This window comes from Salvelinus fontinalis, chromosome 1 (assembly GCF_029448725.1).
Source record: "Salvelinus fontinalis isolate EN_2023a chromosome 1, ASM2944872v1, whole genome shotgun sequence".
Classification (NCBI taxonomy): Eukaryota; Metazoa; Chordata; class Actinopteri; order Salmoniformes; family Salmonidae; genus Salvelinus; species Salvelinus fontinalis.
In genome coordinates this window covers 25892431-25909311 of record NC_074665.1, presented here as the reverse complement: position 1 = coordinate 25909311, position 16881 = coordinate 25892431, and the positions used below count along the sequence as shown (strand labels likewise).

The 16881-nt window shown below is 41.7% G+C and overlaps 2 protein-coding genes across 2 annotated transcripts in view; both read left to right on the top strand.

Annotated features, from left to right (window-relative positions):
• The window catches only part of LOC129851269 (latent-transforming growth factor beta-binding protein 1-like), a gene marked incomplete in the record, with an annotated part of 125108 nt that extends 123827 nt beyond the window's left edge, over positions 1-1281 (top strand). The window contains 1 exon segment of the mRNA XM_055917694.1: positions 96-1281. Within this exon segment, the coding sequence (XP_055773669.1) occupies positions 96-277 (182 nt within the window).
• A 12043-nt stretch (positions 1282-13324) lies between these two features.
• Positions 13325-16881, top strand: part of LOC129851263 (ras guanyl-releasing protein 3-like) — a 53718-nt gene continuing 50161 nt past the window's right edge. Inside the window, exon 1 of the mRNA XM_055917682.1 lies at positions 13325-13543. The gene's annotated coding sequence lies outside the window, so the exon portion shown is untranslated. The remainder of the gene's footprint in view (positions 13544-16881) is intronic.

Sequence of the window (16881 nt, the reverse complement as noted above, 5' to 3'; positions counted from 1 at the left end):
GGGGTCCGACCCGGTACTAGATGGGTGTGCCTAATATACTGTCCACTGAGTGTATGTAGACTGTGCTAACATAATACCCCTCTTCTCTCTCACAGATGTGAATGAATGTTCCGAGCTCAACAACCGGATGTCCCTCTGCAAGAACGCCAAATGTATCAACACGGAAGGATCCTACAAGTGTGTGTGCCTGCCGGGATACACCCCCTCTGAGCAGCCTAACTACTGCGTGGCCAGGGAACAAGGGGCAGCAGCAGCAGCGCACACAGAGAGGGAATGAGCCCCCATGGCCAGTAGAGGGACACCCAACACACTAAAAACACACTTATTTAATCCAAGCCCATATACTCTGCACTGTATAAAAATACACTAAACAAAACAACAAAATCATTTACTTGAGATGAAGATCCAATTTAACCAACTATGTGGTGCCTTGTGACGGAGAAACACAACATTGTATAAAATGTATGTTTGTTTTTTGTAAGTTTAACTTTTTATATTAGGAGTTTATGCGCACTAGAGGAGCTTTCGCTCTCCTAACGCAACGACAAGCCCTATGAACTCTTACTGGGGGACAACGTTTTATTTTCTACCCAGTCCAAAACGCCTTGTGTGTGGATATTTAATTCAGTGAAGAGGCCAGCCGTCCCTTTGCTCTCCCCGTTCTCCCTCTTCCTCACAGTCCTCCTCCCCGTACGGTGGCCGTGGAGGACTGCCTGCCTGGTCATGAATGGACAGCCATAAGATCTTTGCTCCGTGGCTTCACACAAACATACAGTATGCACACTACTGTAATATAATTTTCTTCATGTAAATTCTTTGGAATAAGCTTTTTTTCTAGGCATTTTTTTTGTATTAATGATAAGTGCAAACACAAAACTACTTCTCTGTGTCTTGGACATTGGACAATAGCAGGTTTTTATTTCTTATTTTATTTTGTTTCTTGCCTGCCCTGTGGAGCAGTCATATTCCCTAACATTTAGTTTTTTTTCTTGAGATATTGTTTTATTTCTTTGAACAAAAATTCTATGACATTTTGCTTGGATTTTTTTCATACTTTAATGAAACCTTTTTCTGCATTTTACTGCAATGTCTAAAAGTCTTGCCAGGTTGCAAAGCTGCTATGGGACAGCCGTGGGAGAAATTTTGTACATTTAAACAGAAGAGTTGAGAAACCAGTTTATGTATTTGTAATTTGTACATGAAAAATAGCTCTTGTATGAATATTCATATTATGATGTATATTAAACCCCTGGTAATAAATCACAAATGGTGATATTTATACTCCCTGGTATGTGATGGAACTTATTATTAGAAGCAACAAAGACCTATTCACATTGTGCTCAATAGCTGCACCTAGAACCATAGTCATGTGACCCTAGTCATGTGACCCATGTCCGATAACACAAGCTAGACCACAATGGACACAAAATAAATGGGTCATCTTTACACCTTTGCACCTGTTACTATCAAAACATTTTCTATCACACCTTTCCAACCCTCTGTTTCCATATGGTTAATTCGTATCATATTCATATTGTTAATGTTCATTGTTTTGGTCACTCCATATAACCCTCAAACCAGTGCTATTATTAGCCTGGGTAGTCTCAGGGTTAGGGTGAACCAACTTCACTTAACATGAACTGGTTGATCAGCAGAGAAATACCTTGGTCGGACATGATGTTTTCTGCATTATAGGAATATGAATTGGCACCAGAGTTTCAAGACCCTCCTCTGATCAGAGGAAAAGAGACCGAGTCGCTTCAACTACCAATGACCTTGCTGCTGTTGTTGCTGCATTCTTATTGCTCGCAGATCTTGAGGATTTCAGCACATGCCTGTCACTCCCCACCCTCCCTATTGCCCCATGTTCCAGTGTCCCCTCTGTCATGTTTTCCATTGACACAGACAGCGCAACCACAGCTCTGATGTTAACACATCGTAGAAAACCTCAGCAATCATTTTGTTTCCCTGCTGCTGTTCTTAATTTAGTTCAACAGTGACATGGCTGAAGGTCAGTGGTTGGATCTGGTTATTATAGATCTGTGTGTTTGTGATTTTGGCCCTGATATAACCACTAGGTTCTGAATGGCACAGTAGCAGGACCAGTGTAAAAACACCACAGCCAGTTAGTTAATAAATGTTAAGTGTTTCTGTTGCCTTCCTCCTGGCTGGCTACCCAGATGGGGCTTTCCCACAGTGACAAGGGGACAGCGGAAACCTTTGACGGGGGACTCAAACTGCATTAAACTAGCTTAGCACCTCCAGCGCCAGGCTTGACCATACTTTCTGCCGAACAAAAGAGCGACCCGGGTGGTAACCCGAGAATTCCCCCTGTTAGGTCATTTGGAAGAGATGAAGCATTTCCCATGTTGCCTCTCAATCACATCGGAAGCCCACTCTGTAGAATCTTTACCTGGAATAGTGTGCTGACTTCTACCTTGACCATTGTAGACTGCTACTTTAAGAATATTGTATGTTTAATGCTTATGTACTGTACTCCCCAATAATATGTAAATTATGTTTTTTCAGTCACCAAGCCCTCTATGTGACATCACTTCCTACCCTGCTAAGCCCATGTTGTTTTTGAGGGCTTGGTTCCTGTTGTGGGTATGGGATCTTTTCTGATGTCGGGACTTAGATTGGCTCAGGCTCAGCCAATGGTTAGGGCTGACTTTAACTTGTCGATCCAAGGTCAAAAGTCCATCTTTCTAGTCCCCATGGGCCCGATTCCGACCCGAGTTAAGCGTGTGTAAATAGAACGGAATTCCCTTTTTATGCACTTCTCTCTATGCGTATTCTGACCTTGAACTTGAGAATAGTATGCTATTCACCTGCTATTCATTTTGGGTGGAGATAGAATAAATGAAGGTGTGGGGAGGTGTGTCTACAGATATGGCATATTCTGACCTTGACTTAATTCCTTAATAATTCCACCGGCTTTACACGCAACGAAACCATAAATAAGGTCTAGCGAACCTGCCGGTTCCAAGTGGGAAAAGTATGTACAGTCGTGGCCAAAAGTTTTGAGAATGACACAAATATTAATTTCCACATCGTTTGCTGCTTCAGTGCCTTTAGATATTTTTGTCAGATGTTACTATGGAATACTGAAGTATAATTACAAGCATTTCATAAGTGTCAAAGGCTTTTATTGACAATTACATGAAGTTGATGCAAAGAGTCAATATTTGCAGTGTTGACCCTTCTTTTTCAAGACCTCTGCAATCCGCCCTGTCATGCTGTCAATTAACTTCTGGGCCACATACTGACTGATGGCAGCCCATTCTTGCATAATCAATGCTTGCAGTTTGTCAGAATTTGTGGGTTTTTGTTTGTCCACCCGCCTCTTGAGGATTGACCACAAGTTCTCAATGGGATTAAGGTCTGAGGAGTTTCCTGGCCATGGACCCAAAATATGGATGTTTTGTTCCCTGAGCTACTTAGTTATCACTTTTGCCTTATGGCAAGGTGCTACATCATGCTGGAAAAGGCATTGTTCGTCACCAAACTGTACCTGGATGGTTGGGAGAAGTTGCTCTCGGGGGATGTGTTGGTACCATTCTTTATTCATGGCTGTGTGATTAGGCAAAATTGTGAGTGAGCCCACTCCCTTGGCTGAGAAGCAACCCCACACATGAGTGGTCTCAGGATGCTTTACTGTTGGTATGACACAGGACTGATGGTAGCGCTCACCTTGTCTTCTCCGGACAAGCTTTTTTCCGGATGCTCCAAACAATCGGAAAGGGGATTCATCAGAGAAAATGACTTCACCCCAGTCCTCAGCAGTCCAATTTCTGTACTTTTTGCAGAATATCAGTCTGTCCCTGATGTTTTTCCTGGAGAGAAGTGGCTTCTTTGCTGCCCTTCTTGACACCAGGCCATCCTCCAAAAGTCTTCGCCTCACTGTGCGTGCAGATGCACTCACACCTGCCTGCTGCCATTCCTGAGCAAGCTCTGTACTGGTGGTGCCCCGATCCCGCAGCTGAATCAACTTTAGGAGACGGTCCTGGCACTTACTGGACTTTCTTGGGCGCCCTGAAGCCTTCTTCACAACAATTGAACCACTCTCGTTGAAGTTCTTGATGATCCGATAAATGGTTGATTTAGGTGCAATCTTACTGGCAGCAATATCCTTGCCTGTGAAGCCCTTTTTGTGCAAAGCAATGATGACGGCACATGTTTCCTATCAGGTAACCATGGTTGACAGAGGAAGACCTATGATTCCAAGCACCACCCTCCTTTTGAAGCTTCCAGTCTGTTATTCGAACTCAATCAGCATGACAGAGAGATCTCCAGCCTTGTCCTTGTCAACACTCACACCTGTGTTAACGAGAGAATCACTGACATGATGGCAGCTGGTCCTTTTGTGGCAGGGCTGAAATGCAGTGGAAATGTTTTTTTGCGGAATCAGTTCATTTGCATGGCAAAGAAGGACTTTGCAATTAATTGCAATTCATCTGATCTCTCTTCATAACATTTGGGAGTATATGCAAATTGCCATCCTACAAACTGAGGCAGCAGACTTTGTGAAAATGTATATTTGTTTCATTCTCAAAACTTTTGGCCACGACTGTACTTCTGAGAGATATAACAGCATTCTCCATGCACTGTAATTTACAACTTGATAAGTGCTAGGTAAATAAGAAATCCGTTTGGATAAGGGAATTGTAAATCTAAATGGCACTTGTTTTTACCTTACAATCGCTGGAGACAAATGTGAAACCAGTCATATAGCAGCAAACTGAAGCATATCAACATATAAACTTTCCCACAGTAAAGTTGAAGAAATGCTGTGCCTTTATGCAGAATTTAAATTGTATGGCCTTTTAACTTGCAGGGATGGGCATTCTCGAATGTCAACCTTTTACTGCAGTGGGGTAAATCAGGGTCACACAGAGTGTTTCTTGGTAGTCTTAAACAAATCTACTTTGAAACAAAAAAGTGTACACCTCACACACATTGTTATGCACTTAAAAGACGACACATGTACCATGTCATATATAGAGATGACATTCATGAAATTTTGAGTTTGTGTCACAATATTAGATTTTATACACACATCACAGAAGACTGAAATATAACGAAAGCGTTTGACATTGAAACACTGGATTTTCGTCGTAAAAAAAAGTTAATTATGAAAAATATTAATAACATTCCACCCATTCAACTGCATGAAAGGAGTTATAGGCTACCCCGACTATCTCTGTTTCCCATTTATTTTTTGTTAAATATCAGCCGACTTTCAGTACCGACTGTCAGTAGGCCTAATAACAACACACTGCCAATTTACTGTTAGTTCTCTACAGTTGGTATAGCCTACATTATCATTCCATTTAATTACCTTGTTTAGTTTACCTTAATTTGCTTCCTCTGTAAACGCTGTCACGACCATGTGTTTGAGGATCATTAGTAACAGTTGATAAATAAAAAATTCAATCGTTATGGAGCTAAGAGCAGACCAAGCCATAACAGTTTGAACCCGACGCATGGCACAATAATTGGCTGTGTCATCACACAGTTCCATGGTTAGTGCAGGCAATAGACGAGGTTATAGTACACTATTCTCCCTTTAATTATTCAATGTACACTAATGTCCAACATTACTGTAACGGCTGTCATATTCATTCTCCTCCTCAGACGAGGAAAAGCATGGATCGGACCAACACGCAGCGAGGTATGTAGACATGATGAATTTAATTGACAACACGAACACTGACACAAAAAATACACTTGATAATTACAAAACAACAAACGACGTTAAACAGACCTGAACATGAGAACTACATAAAACGAAGAACGCACGAACAGGAAAGAACGAAATGAACGAGACGAGACAGTACCGTGTGGTGTAACAAACACAGACACAGCAACAATCACCCACAAACAGTGTGAACAACATACCTTAATATGGTTCTCAATCAGAGGAAACGTCAAACACCTACCCTTAATTGAGAACCATATCAGGCAACACATTGAACCCAACATAGAAACACATAACATAGACTACCCACCCAGCTCACGTCCTGACCAACTAAACAAAGTTAAACAAAGGAAAATAAGGTCAGGAACGTGACAATTACCATGTGTTAAAGAACGGAATGTGGCAACGTTTTTCATTCCTGCATAAATGCTCTCCAAACCTGTTTTTTTATGATTGTAACGGCGGTCCTCCTCCTCTTCAACCGAAAAGGAGGAGTAGTTATTGAACCAAGGCGCAGCGGGTTGTGATGACATAATTTATTTACAGAAAGACGAAAAAACACAAACTTGACTACAGCTAACAAAACAACAAACGGAATAGACAGACCTGGACGACGAACTTACATTGAACACGAAGAACGCACGAACAGGGAAAATAGACTACACAAAATGACGATGTACAAAAACAAACCGAACAGTCCCGTATGGTGCGACAAACACTGACACAGGAGACAACCACCCACCACGAACACTGTGAAACAACCTACCTAAATATGACTCTCAATTAGAGGAACGCCAAACACCTGCCTCTAATTAAGAGCCATACCAGGCAACCCTAAACCAACATAGAAACAGAAAACATAGAATGCCCACCCAAACTCACGTCCTGACCAACTAACACATACAACAAACTAACAGAAATAGGTCAGGAACGTGACAATGATTCATAAATACTTTCCTAACGCTGAATAATATACAAGATCAAAGTATTTTTAAATCTACCAATAGGTGCTGAAACAGAGACGAATATGTATATATTTAGATGGCTTTCTTTCATTAATATTCTGAAACCTTTCTCAATATATTCTATTGAGTTTGTTGATAAAATTCTAACTGAAAGGTACATCCTATTTAAAAACAGAGGGCTTAAGATAAATGTACTGAAAACCCTATTGAATGAAAACTCCTCGAGAAAATCTGTTAGCCAGCAAGTGGGAGGGTTTTCAGCAGTTGAAATACATTTACTCAGTACGTGCAAGGGAACCACACCTGCAAAGCCTGTTACGCACCTTTATAAGGTAAGTCTGGATACCAACTACTGAGAAGTGCGTCGGAAAGGCGTGCCTAAGAAAGGTGTAATTTCCTAAATCGGAATCGGGCCCCTAAAGCCTAAATCATGAGCAGTCTGCTAAAGAACAAGGGAAAAGAAGAGCTGTGTCATATAAGTTGTACCAAGTAGTTCTACATTTAAGGAGTAGCATTGTACTCTTGGCTGAAGCAACCTTACACTGAGTCCAGCAGGAGATGGTAAGGGACCGCTGTTTGCATTTGTGAATTCATAGTTCGTATGCCTTCTGTTGAGTTTGATATGCAGCAGTGGACCCCTTCTCTTGTCGAAGTCTTGCCCTTGTTACGTTTCCTAAAGATAAACCTACAGTACCAGTCAAATGTTTGGACGCACCTACTCATTCAAGGGTTTTTCTTTATTTTTGCTATTTTCTACATTGTATAATAATAGTGAAGACATCAAAACTATGAAACAAAACACATGGAATGATGTAGTAACCAAAAAAAGTGTTGAACAAATCCAAATATATTTTATATTTGAGATTCTTCAAAGTAGTCACCCTTTGCCTTGATGACAGCTTTGCACACAAATATTGATGATCCCACTTTTCTTTGAAAATATATATAATAATTTAGCAAGCTTACAGGCAATACATGACTCAATTATTGGTCTTCCGAGTGGCGCAGCAGTCTAAGGCACTTCATCTCAGTGCGTGATGTGTCACTACAGACACCCTGGTTCAATTCCAGGCTGTAGCACAACCGGCCGTGATTGGGAGTCCCATAGGATGGCGCACAATTGGCCCAGCATCGTTTGGCTGGTGTAGGCCGTCATTGTAAATAAGAATTGGTTCTTAACTGACTTGCCTAGTTGAATAAAGGTTTAATTTAAAATATCATAATTTCGGTTTTAAGTACCTCAATCGAACATATGGAAATCACACTATAAACTATCACCCTCATACACTTAAGGAAATTACGAATATTATAGATATATTGGAACTAGTGTATATATGGAGGCTTAAATATCCTGACCTAGTGAGATATACATGGCGGAGGCTCAATCAAGCTAGTCATCTTGACTACTTTCTTATGTCATTCTCGCAAGCTACCAAAAGTTTAAAAAGTGGTGATGGGGACAGAATGCGGTCGGACCATTAAATAATTGGCATATTTATTACTCTTACAGAATTTCCACATTGGCAAGGATATTGGAAATTTAATCAAAGCCTATGATAACTTGTTTTTAACTAGGACAGAATAATTTATAACTGACTTTGTCTGACATAACATTGGTACAGCAGATCCCCTTATTGTATGGGACACTTTTAAATGTGCCTTTAGCGGGCGGCAATGCAATACAATATTCATCTTTAAAACAAAAACATTTTAGGTGAAATAGTGTTGTTCTTTTTAGGAAATAAAGGAATTAACCATACAGATAGATAGCAATAAACACGGTAACATAAGGCACATAATAAGTTAGAGGAAAAACAAAAAGAAATGGATGGAAAATGGGCAGAATTCACCAAATATTTTTTTTAAATCTTCAACAGAAATGCTACCAAAATAATTTACAGAAGCTTGTTACAAATGACGGAGTTTTCATTTGTCTCCTCCATTTACACAAACTGAACTTAATTGTAAGGATTTTTTTTCTAATAATAGTGTAAAATGAACAGCTCTACAGAAAGACTAATGTTAAGGCCTAATTACAGAGGAGGAACTTATAGAGGCAATTAAAGCCTTAAAGTCCTGGAAAACTCCAGGCCTGGATTGAATACCATTTGAGAAAGCAGGCCTGGTATTCATAGATGGCTTTGAATTTATATATAAATGCCTGGACTATTTTAATTTTGGAGAATCTCTTATACAATGGGTTAAAATAATATATAGTACCCCAGGTGCAAGATAATAAATATGGCTACGTCTCAGAAAGTATTAAATTGTCAAGAGGATTAAAACAAGGCTGTCCACTATCAGCATATTTATTTATTATGGTCATCGAAATGTTAGCTATTAATTTAAAATCAGATCCAACAATAATATCAAGGGGCTAGAAATCCAGAGCGTCTTTGTACGCTGACGATTCATGTCGCTTTCTTTTTAATCCGCAGTTTGGATCCCTGCCAAGCCTCATGGAGGATCTAGATATTTTTTCTAACCTCTCTGGATTACAACCAAATTATGATAAATGCACAAAATTATGTATTAGCTCTCTAAAAATAACAATGTTTACCATGTAGTTTACCAAAAAATGGTCCCACAGGAAAGTGGACATACTTGGTATTATCTCGAAAGAAAGAAATGATCTCACTACAATACATTTTAATAGAAAGTTAGACAAATTAGATAAGATTTTGCTGCCATGGAAAGGCCAACACCTGTCTGTTGTGGAAAAAATCACCCTGATGAATTATTAGTCACATCCCAGTTTACCTTTTTACTTATGGCCCTGCTTACACCTAACAACTTGTTTTTTTAAATTATGTGAGCAAAAAATATTGCACTTTATTTGGGTTGGGTTAAAATGCGGAAGAATGCATTCAGTTATGCAACTGACTAGGTATCCCGTTTCCCCAGCCTCCTCAACACTAGACTTGCTCTTGGCAATCTTCTTAGACATAACACATGTAACAGCACATGCTGGGAACACTCTAGGGTATTTCTCTGATAACCTATCAGTTTCCTTTACTCTGGGTGTTACGGCTGTCCTCGCTGACAGAAGGAGAGGACAAATACGCGGAGTGGTTTGTGTCCATAATTTATTAGCATCGAACTGAACACTATATGAAGCAAGATAACAAATAGAAAATCAAACCGACAAACAGTCCCGTGTGGCACAACGACTACACGGAAAACAAACACCCACAAAACACACGTGAAACCCAGGCTGCCTAAGTATGATTCTCAATCAGGGACAACGATTGACAGCTGTCTCTGATTGAGAATCATACCCGGCCGAACACAAACATCCCAACATAGAAAATCAAACATAGACAAACCCACCCAACTCACGCCCTGACCAACTAAATAAATACAAGAAAAAGGAAAACAGGTCAGGAACGTGACACTGGGCACCTTACAAATTACATGATTTGTCACAACCCATTCACAGGTAGGCTAGGCCTCACTCCAATGACCACGGGAACAGAAACAAGATCAGACTTGAGTTCCACATTATACAAATTAACTTTCATGCATCTCAACGCCTTGAACCTAAACACTGTAACCAGTTGCTGATGTGTCAGACAAAGGCAAAACACCCTCCAAAATGAAGGACTGGGCTGCCCCAGTGTCCCACTGTTTCTTCACAGGCTACCTAACAGCATCACCACTCTGCAGAGACACAAACCCATCTGAAACAAAGGGTTCATACAAATCTGATCCAAAATCTTCTTTAGGAGATAAACCAGTCCCAACCAGAGACTTCATGGGCTGGAGGGCTCCCACGAGAAGAAACAGCTTTTTCTTTCTCTTATTTTTCTGTTTCAATTTAGGACACAATATGGCCTTTCTCACAGTAGTATGGCCTTTCTCATAACGACGAACTGCCCATCCCTGTCTTTGGGCACTGAGGAAAAAGACTGAAACCTTGTAGTGGGAGGTGACTTCTCTGGATAGCCTTTTGTGTAGGGATCAGTAAGTAATTTTATGTGTCAACACAAACAAGGACTTTTTTCTCAAGAGTGAGATCCTTGTACTCATTAATGTAGGTAACAGCCCTTTCGTGAAGGCAATTTTTGAACTGCACAAGTAGTATGAGTGTGTTTAAACCCTCAAGGTCCTCTGCCTCTTGAGAAGCACACCACCGATCAAAAAGGCATGCTTGTTTCCTTGCGAATTCAACAATACTTTGTGACTCTCTTTCGCAATTTACAGAACTGTTGTCTGTATGCCTCTGCGACCAATTCGTAAGCCTGAAGGATAGCAGCTTTAACAGTGTCATAATCTGAACCCTGATCATGAGATAGAGTGGCGTAGATGTTAAGCTTTTCCCACGAAAACACTTTGGAGGAGCAGCGACCAGATATTGTGTGGCCGTTTTAGGGCTGTGGCAATCTGTTCAAACAGAGTAAAATATACATGTACGTCCACCTCCATTTCATTGAAAGGCGGTACAAGCCAGATGTTCCGACCAAGATCAAATGCTGTTGAGAGTGCATGATGGCCTGACTGGATACTGAGTGCTTCCAGATCTAACTATTTTAATCAAATGGCATGCTCTAACCCAAGTTCCCCTTTCTTTAACTCAAACTCTAATCTCTGTTGCTCCAATTTGTCCTGTAGTTCTACCTCCTGCAGCTACACGTCTACAAGGTTGACTCTACTACCTGTAGCACCCTTTTAATCATCCTCTCTCACCAGGAGTATTTCCTTCTCCACCAAAACAGCATTGAGTAGCTATTTGACAACTTTTTTTGAATGGTTAGATGTCATACTAATCAGATTTGCCTTCTTACATTTATCTAGTATCTCCCAACTAGGATTTTCCACAAATGCTTCCATGTATTTTTTCTGTGCTTATTACATTGTTAAACTGATTTCACCAGTCTTATAACCTCCCTACGTTGTTTGTCAGTGACAAAAAAGACAATCTGAAGGAACAGCCCACACCAATTTAGAATAAGGCGTAACAAAGAATGTGGACCAAACTAAACAGGGGATAAAAAGCAGATTCAGGCTTTGTTTGACTATCTAAAGTGGAAGCGCTAAGGTGGGGTGTAGCTCTCCCAACATCTCCTCTCAAAACAATGCCGGGGAGGGGTTCTACTAACCTATATGAATTGTTTTAAGAAGGTCATACCAAGGATCAATTAGCTGTTTGATTTGACATTTTAAGACCCCTTGAAGTATAAAAAAATATACAATATATAAAAATAAAAAAAATGATGAAAAATTATTTTGGGCCTTACTGCTATTAGCCCATCCAAGAGCATTGAATAACAGATGCAATACTTGAACAACAGATAGTCCCCTCCCCAAAAAATCTAATCTAAAGGAAGTTTGTTCTGAAGTGTCTGTCCTATATTTGAGAGATGTACGAAAAATCAGGAAACTTAAAAAAGGGGGTTGGCACTAATCAGTGTCCATATATACTGTACTTCCATTCATTCTTTCAATTGATACTGGGGGACCTTCAGACGAGTCTTGTGAGGCCTGTGGGCTTCCTAGAGCAAAACAACCACATGTACGTGTTCCTGAGGGTCTCACCTTTCCATAGAGGGGTCATATTAGTGTGTAGCTGTATCGACTTCAGACAAGTCCCAAGACGCTTGTGAACACCATTGTGGTCGTGGGAGCCTCATCTTTCCATAGAGGGGTAACACATCCTGACTAACGAGGTAACTTCAATCAGTGCTCGCCACCCCTAATCAGGACGTATCGAAATGGAGAGAAAATCTATAGCCTATAACACCCTACAGGTCAGTGGCTATCACTAACAGCTCTCATCTGTATCTGGGTTAGGTTAGTTTGCTTTGAGAGCCACTTGCAGTAGACAGGTTTTGTCTGGACTGTAAACCTGTTCTCCACCATGGCAAGGAAGACAGCAGTATCTTATCTGATTTATACAGCTCCTATTTGAACAGAACAAATCGTCTTTCTCAAATCCAATCCACATGGAATTATTACACAGATTGGCTGTGAAGGGACTACGTGATTGGCAGGCATGTGTGTGTGCTTGTTCGTGTGTGCATGCCTGCTTGCGTATGTGTTTGAAAAATGTGCTTCAAATGTGTGAGCATGCCTAAGTTCATGTATGGGGGAAGTATTTGATTGGCTGAAACAACTCTACTCTTGCAGCCAGAACTGCTTCACATAGCTTCAAACGTCATGAGTGGGGGAGAGAGCCTTGCACCAGACTCAGCCCCAAAGAGCGAGAGGAGTGATCTGAGAGAAAGTGTAAGAGCATTGATAGTGAGATAGAGATGGTGTGTGTGTGTGTGTGTGTGTGTGTGTGTGTGTGTGTGTGTGTGTGTGTGTGTGTGTGTGTGTGTGTGTGTGTGTGTGTGTGTGTGTGGGTGTGTGTGTGTGTGTGTGTGTGTGTGTGTGTGTGTGTGTGTGTGTGTGTGTGTGTGTGTGTGTGTGTGTGTGTGTGTGTGTGTGTGTGCGTGCGTGTTTCAGCCCTTGAGTGCCATGCATACAGGGACCTTTGAAATGTTTGGATCCTTTTCTTGTGTGTGAGAGAGAGAGCAGAAATAGTGTGAGAGACATGAGAAGAGGGAGCACACAGAGTGTAGAGCATAGAGAAAAGGAGTGTGTTCAAGAGAATGTGTTGAAGAGAGTGTTCACTAGAGAGAGAGAGCGAGAGAGCGAGAGCAGGCACACAGACACAGAGGGCTGTGATCACATGCTTCTTTCTCTGCACAGCACGCTGTTTTTGTTTAGCCTCTCCGGTGCAGCTGAGAGCTAGAGTCGCTCACACTGTCAGAGAGCACCACACAGCACACAGTGCTGCCTAAGCTTGAGTGGAAAGTTTCCACAGCATGACCAGAGTCAGGACTCAACTAGTCCTGTCCCACTGAGAGTAAGCCATAGCGAAGAAGAGACAGAGGTAAGAACAATATGCTACACAGCAAATTCAGCTCCAGCTGAGACTGGAGACTTTCACGGTGTCTGTCATACTCAGCAACTGAGCTATAGCGCACATCAACAAAGGCTCTTTTCACCTGATTGTTGAAGTTGAGTAGAGATTTCAGGGAGACGGGTGAGAAAAGAGCGCGGTGTGCTGTTGTTGGAGGATACGTATTTGATTGAGAGAAGTTTGTGGAACAGGTGTTTTTGGACAATGTGTTTCCTATAGAAAATAGGGGAGAAATCCCACCTCGTTTGTTTGTTAATGAGCTCTGGAAATGAGTTGCTACCATTGCAGTAACTTATAACTCTGCCAAAAATATGACAGAGTGTCAGCGTCTGGGGCACGTAGAGAGATGCACTACTTTAATTTAGCCTCAAGGCCGGTCTGATAAGCAGTGTTGCAAGTGAGGTGGTATTTGCTGTGAGCGTATGTCCGTGTAAAAACTTTTGTAACGGAAAAAGTGTGTGTGCATGTTGATGTACACTGAACAAAAATATAAACTCAACGTGTCAACTGTTTGTCCCATTTTTTATGAGCCGAAAAAAAAAGATCCCAGAAATGTTCCACATGCACAAAAAAGCTCATTTATCTCAAATTGTGGGCATAAATTTGTTTTTATCCTTGCTATATCCTTGTTAGTGAGCATTTCTCCTTTGCCAAGATAATCCATCCACCTGACAGGTGTGGCGTGTCAAGAAGTATTTCTGTCTGTAATAAAGCCCTTTTGAGGGGGAAAACTCATTCTGATTGGCTGGGCCTGGCTCCCCAGTGGATGGACTTGGCTCCCGAGTGGGTGGGCCTACCCATGGCTGCGCCCCTGCCCAGTCGTGAAATCCATAGATTAGGGCCTAATTTATTTATTTAAGTTGACAGATTTTCTTCTATGAACTGTAACTCAGTAAACTCTTTGACATTGTTGCATGTTGCATTTATATTTTTTTATCAGTATATATACTGTATGTGTGTGTGTGTGTGTGTGTGTGTGTGTGTGTGTGTGTGTGTGTGTGTGTGTGTGTGTGTGTGTGTGTGTGTGTCCAAGACATTAAATCTAGCTTTGCCCTGTGTCACCCATGGCGTGTTTGAAGCGTTGCGGATGACATCAGAGGGGTGGCTCCGTGACAGCCTCATTGAGATTTATAAAAGAACATGAATTTAATAAAAGGCAGTTAACATGTGAGGGTTGTGGAGGGATGCAGCAACTTACCTACAGTAAAGATGATCACACATCTTGCACACAAGCTGTCCTTGTGTAATCAACATAGAGGATGCCAAAACAGTACAGTAGTTTAATTACGTTAGTGTAATAGTTGATCATATAATAGCTATGTTGGGTAAAAATATAGTAATGCTATGATCATAGTGCATATTAATAGCGTTACCACTGCAGACTTTCTATGCGTCAGTGTCGTCAGTAGCAGCAGTAGCGATAGATCCTGAGAGAACGGAGGACACTATATTCTAGTCACATGCTTGTTTTATTATTCCTTTCTTTACCTAACTTTTCTGTCTCTCTCTCTAAGCTGTTAGATAGGCAACATAAAAGATCATCCCCCTTTTTGAGAGCGTAATGTCAAAGTACATCTGGAGCTAGTGACTAGACAGAGAGTGCCTCAGGCACTTGACAGTCCTCCCCACACCTATATTGCCTGTCAGGTCCCAGTCAGATACCAGCCTGAGATAGCCAGCCTGTTAATACCTCTTTTAATAACCTTTACTAGCAGGTCCCCCTCTCTTCCTTCCCTCTTTATCTCTCCTCTCTGTCCCCCGATCCCTCTCTCCGTTCTCTCTGTCCTCTCCCTCGCTCCCTCTTCGATCGGCACCCCTATCTGCTCCACCTGCACCTGCCAGCTGATTAATTATGACCAGCAGACAACTGAGAGGGAGAGATAAATCACTACCATGGGAGAGGGCTCTCTTCCTCTGTGTCTTTTACTGTCTCTTCATCTCCCTCTCTTCCTCTTTCTCTCTCTCTGTCTCTCACACACACACACAGCGTGCACCCATCGACACTGTCTCTCCTCCTTCACTGACGTAGCATATCTTTGCTCCATGGTGCACATCAGAAGGAACCACTTACTAAGGAGAATGGGGGGGGGTTAGGGTTAGAGGAGTAGCCTTTGCATGGTCCAGTCTGTGTGCCCCCTCTGCAAAATACCACAGACAGATCTTTTTTTTAATAAATAATGATGATAAAATGTGGACTTAAAAATTAAGTTTGGTACTTAATTTAACATAAAAATAAAATAAAAACAGGACAAATCTGAGGGGAAAGGTTCACAAATGCTCACACACCTATTTTCTCTCTCTCTATCTCTCTCATTATTATCTCACTCACACACTCCTCTCTCTTTGCCTCTCCCTCCTTCTGTCTCCAGCAAGGCTACACAGATTGTTATTTGCAGAGAAGCCGTGGGCCAGGGCTTTGTTTCCAGTAAACCCTGGGGCTATTTATAGTGTGCGTGCGTGCGTGCGAGCGTGCGTGCGTGCGTATGTGCGTGTGTGTGTGTGTGGGTGCGTGTGTGTGTGAGCGTGTGTGTATGTGTGAGCGTGCATGGATTGGCAGCGCTCACTCGCTCCACACTTTCGGGGGTGTCTGTGTTTCATTGACTGGGCCGACAGAGAGCTTGACAGAGGGAGAGAAGAGGCCAGTTGAGAGCGGTGTAGGTAGCACATGGGGTGGCAGTTAGGGGAGTGGTCTGTTACTCTGGAAGGCTGGGATTAATGGGTTTTAAGGGTAGTGTGTGAGTGGAGCTATACTTCCTGGACAGTATTAAGAAATGCTAAGCAATAAGAATATTTATACTTAGTAGACTGGTAGTTTGGAGTTGTTGCTTTGTACTCTGTCTATTAATACTTGCTGATGTCTAGTTTGACTGGCCTCTGACCTATATATTTATAGTTTTCTGTGTAATTGTCCAGTCAGACAGTACTCTTCCACCCAAAAAATGATCTCATTGTTCTTCCCTGCTTGTCCATGAATACCCCTCGGAAAATTAATTGAGGCCCTCTAGGTTCCGGGCCCCCCTTGTTGAGAATCCCTTTTCTAGGGGGTCTGAGGAATGTTCTTGTGCCAGTTCTGCCACCATTTGATCGGAGGAGACCGAGAGAAATATCCTCACCACCACGTATGACATTGGTGTTTAAGCAAAAAACGCGTAGTCCCCCACCACAGACACCAGTGGACCATGTTTAAGTACATTTGTTTACAGGTGAAATAACCAGCTTTCCCACAATGCAACACATTCTACTGTATGTTGTCCACCTCATCTCTCTGAGACAATCCCACTGGATTCGTAAGAAAACTCCCCATCGCT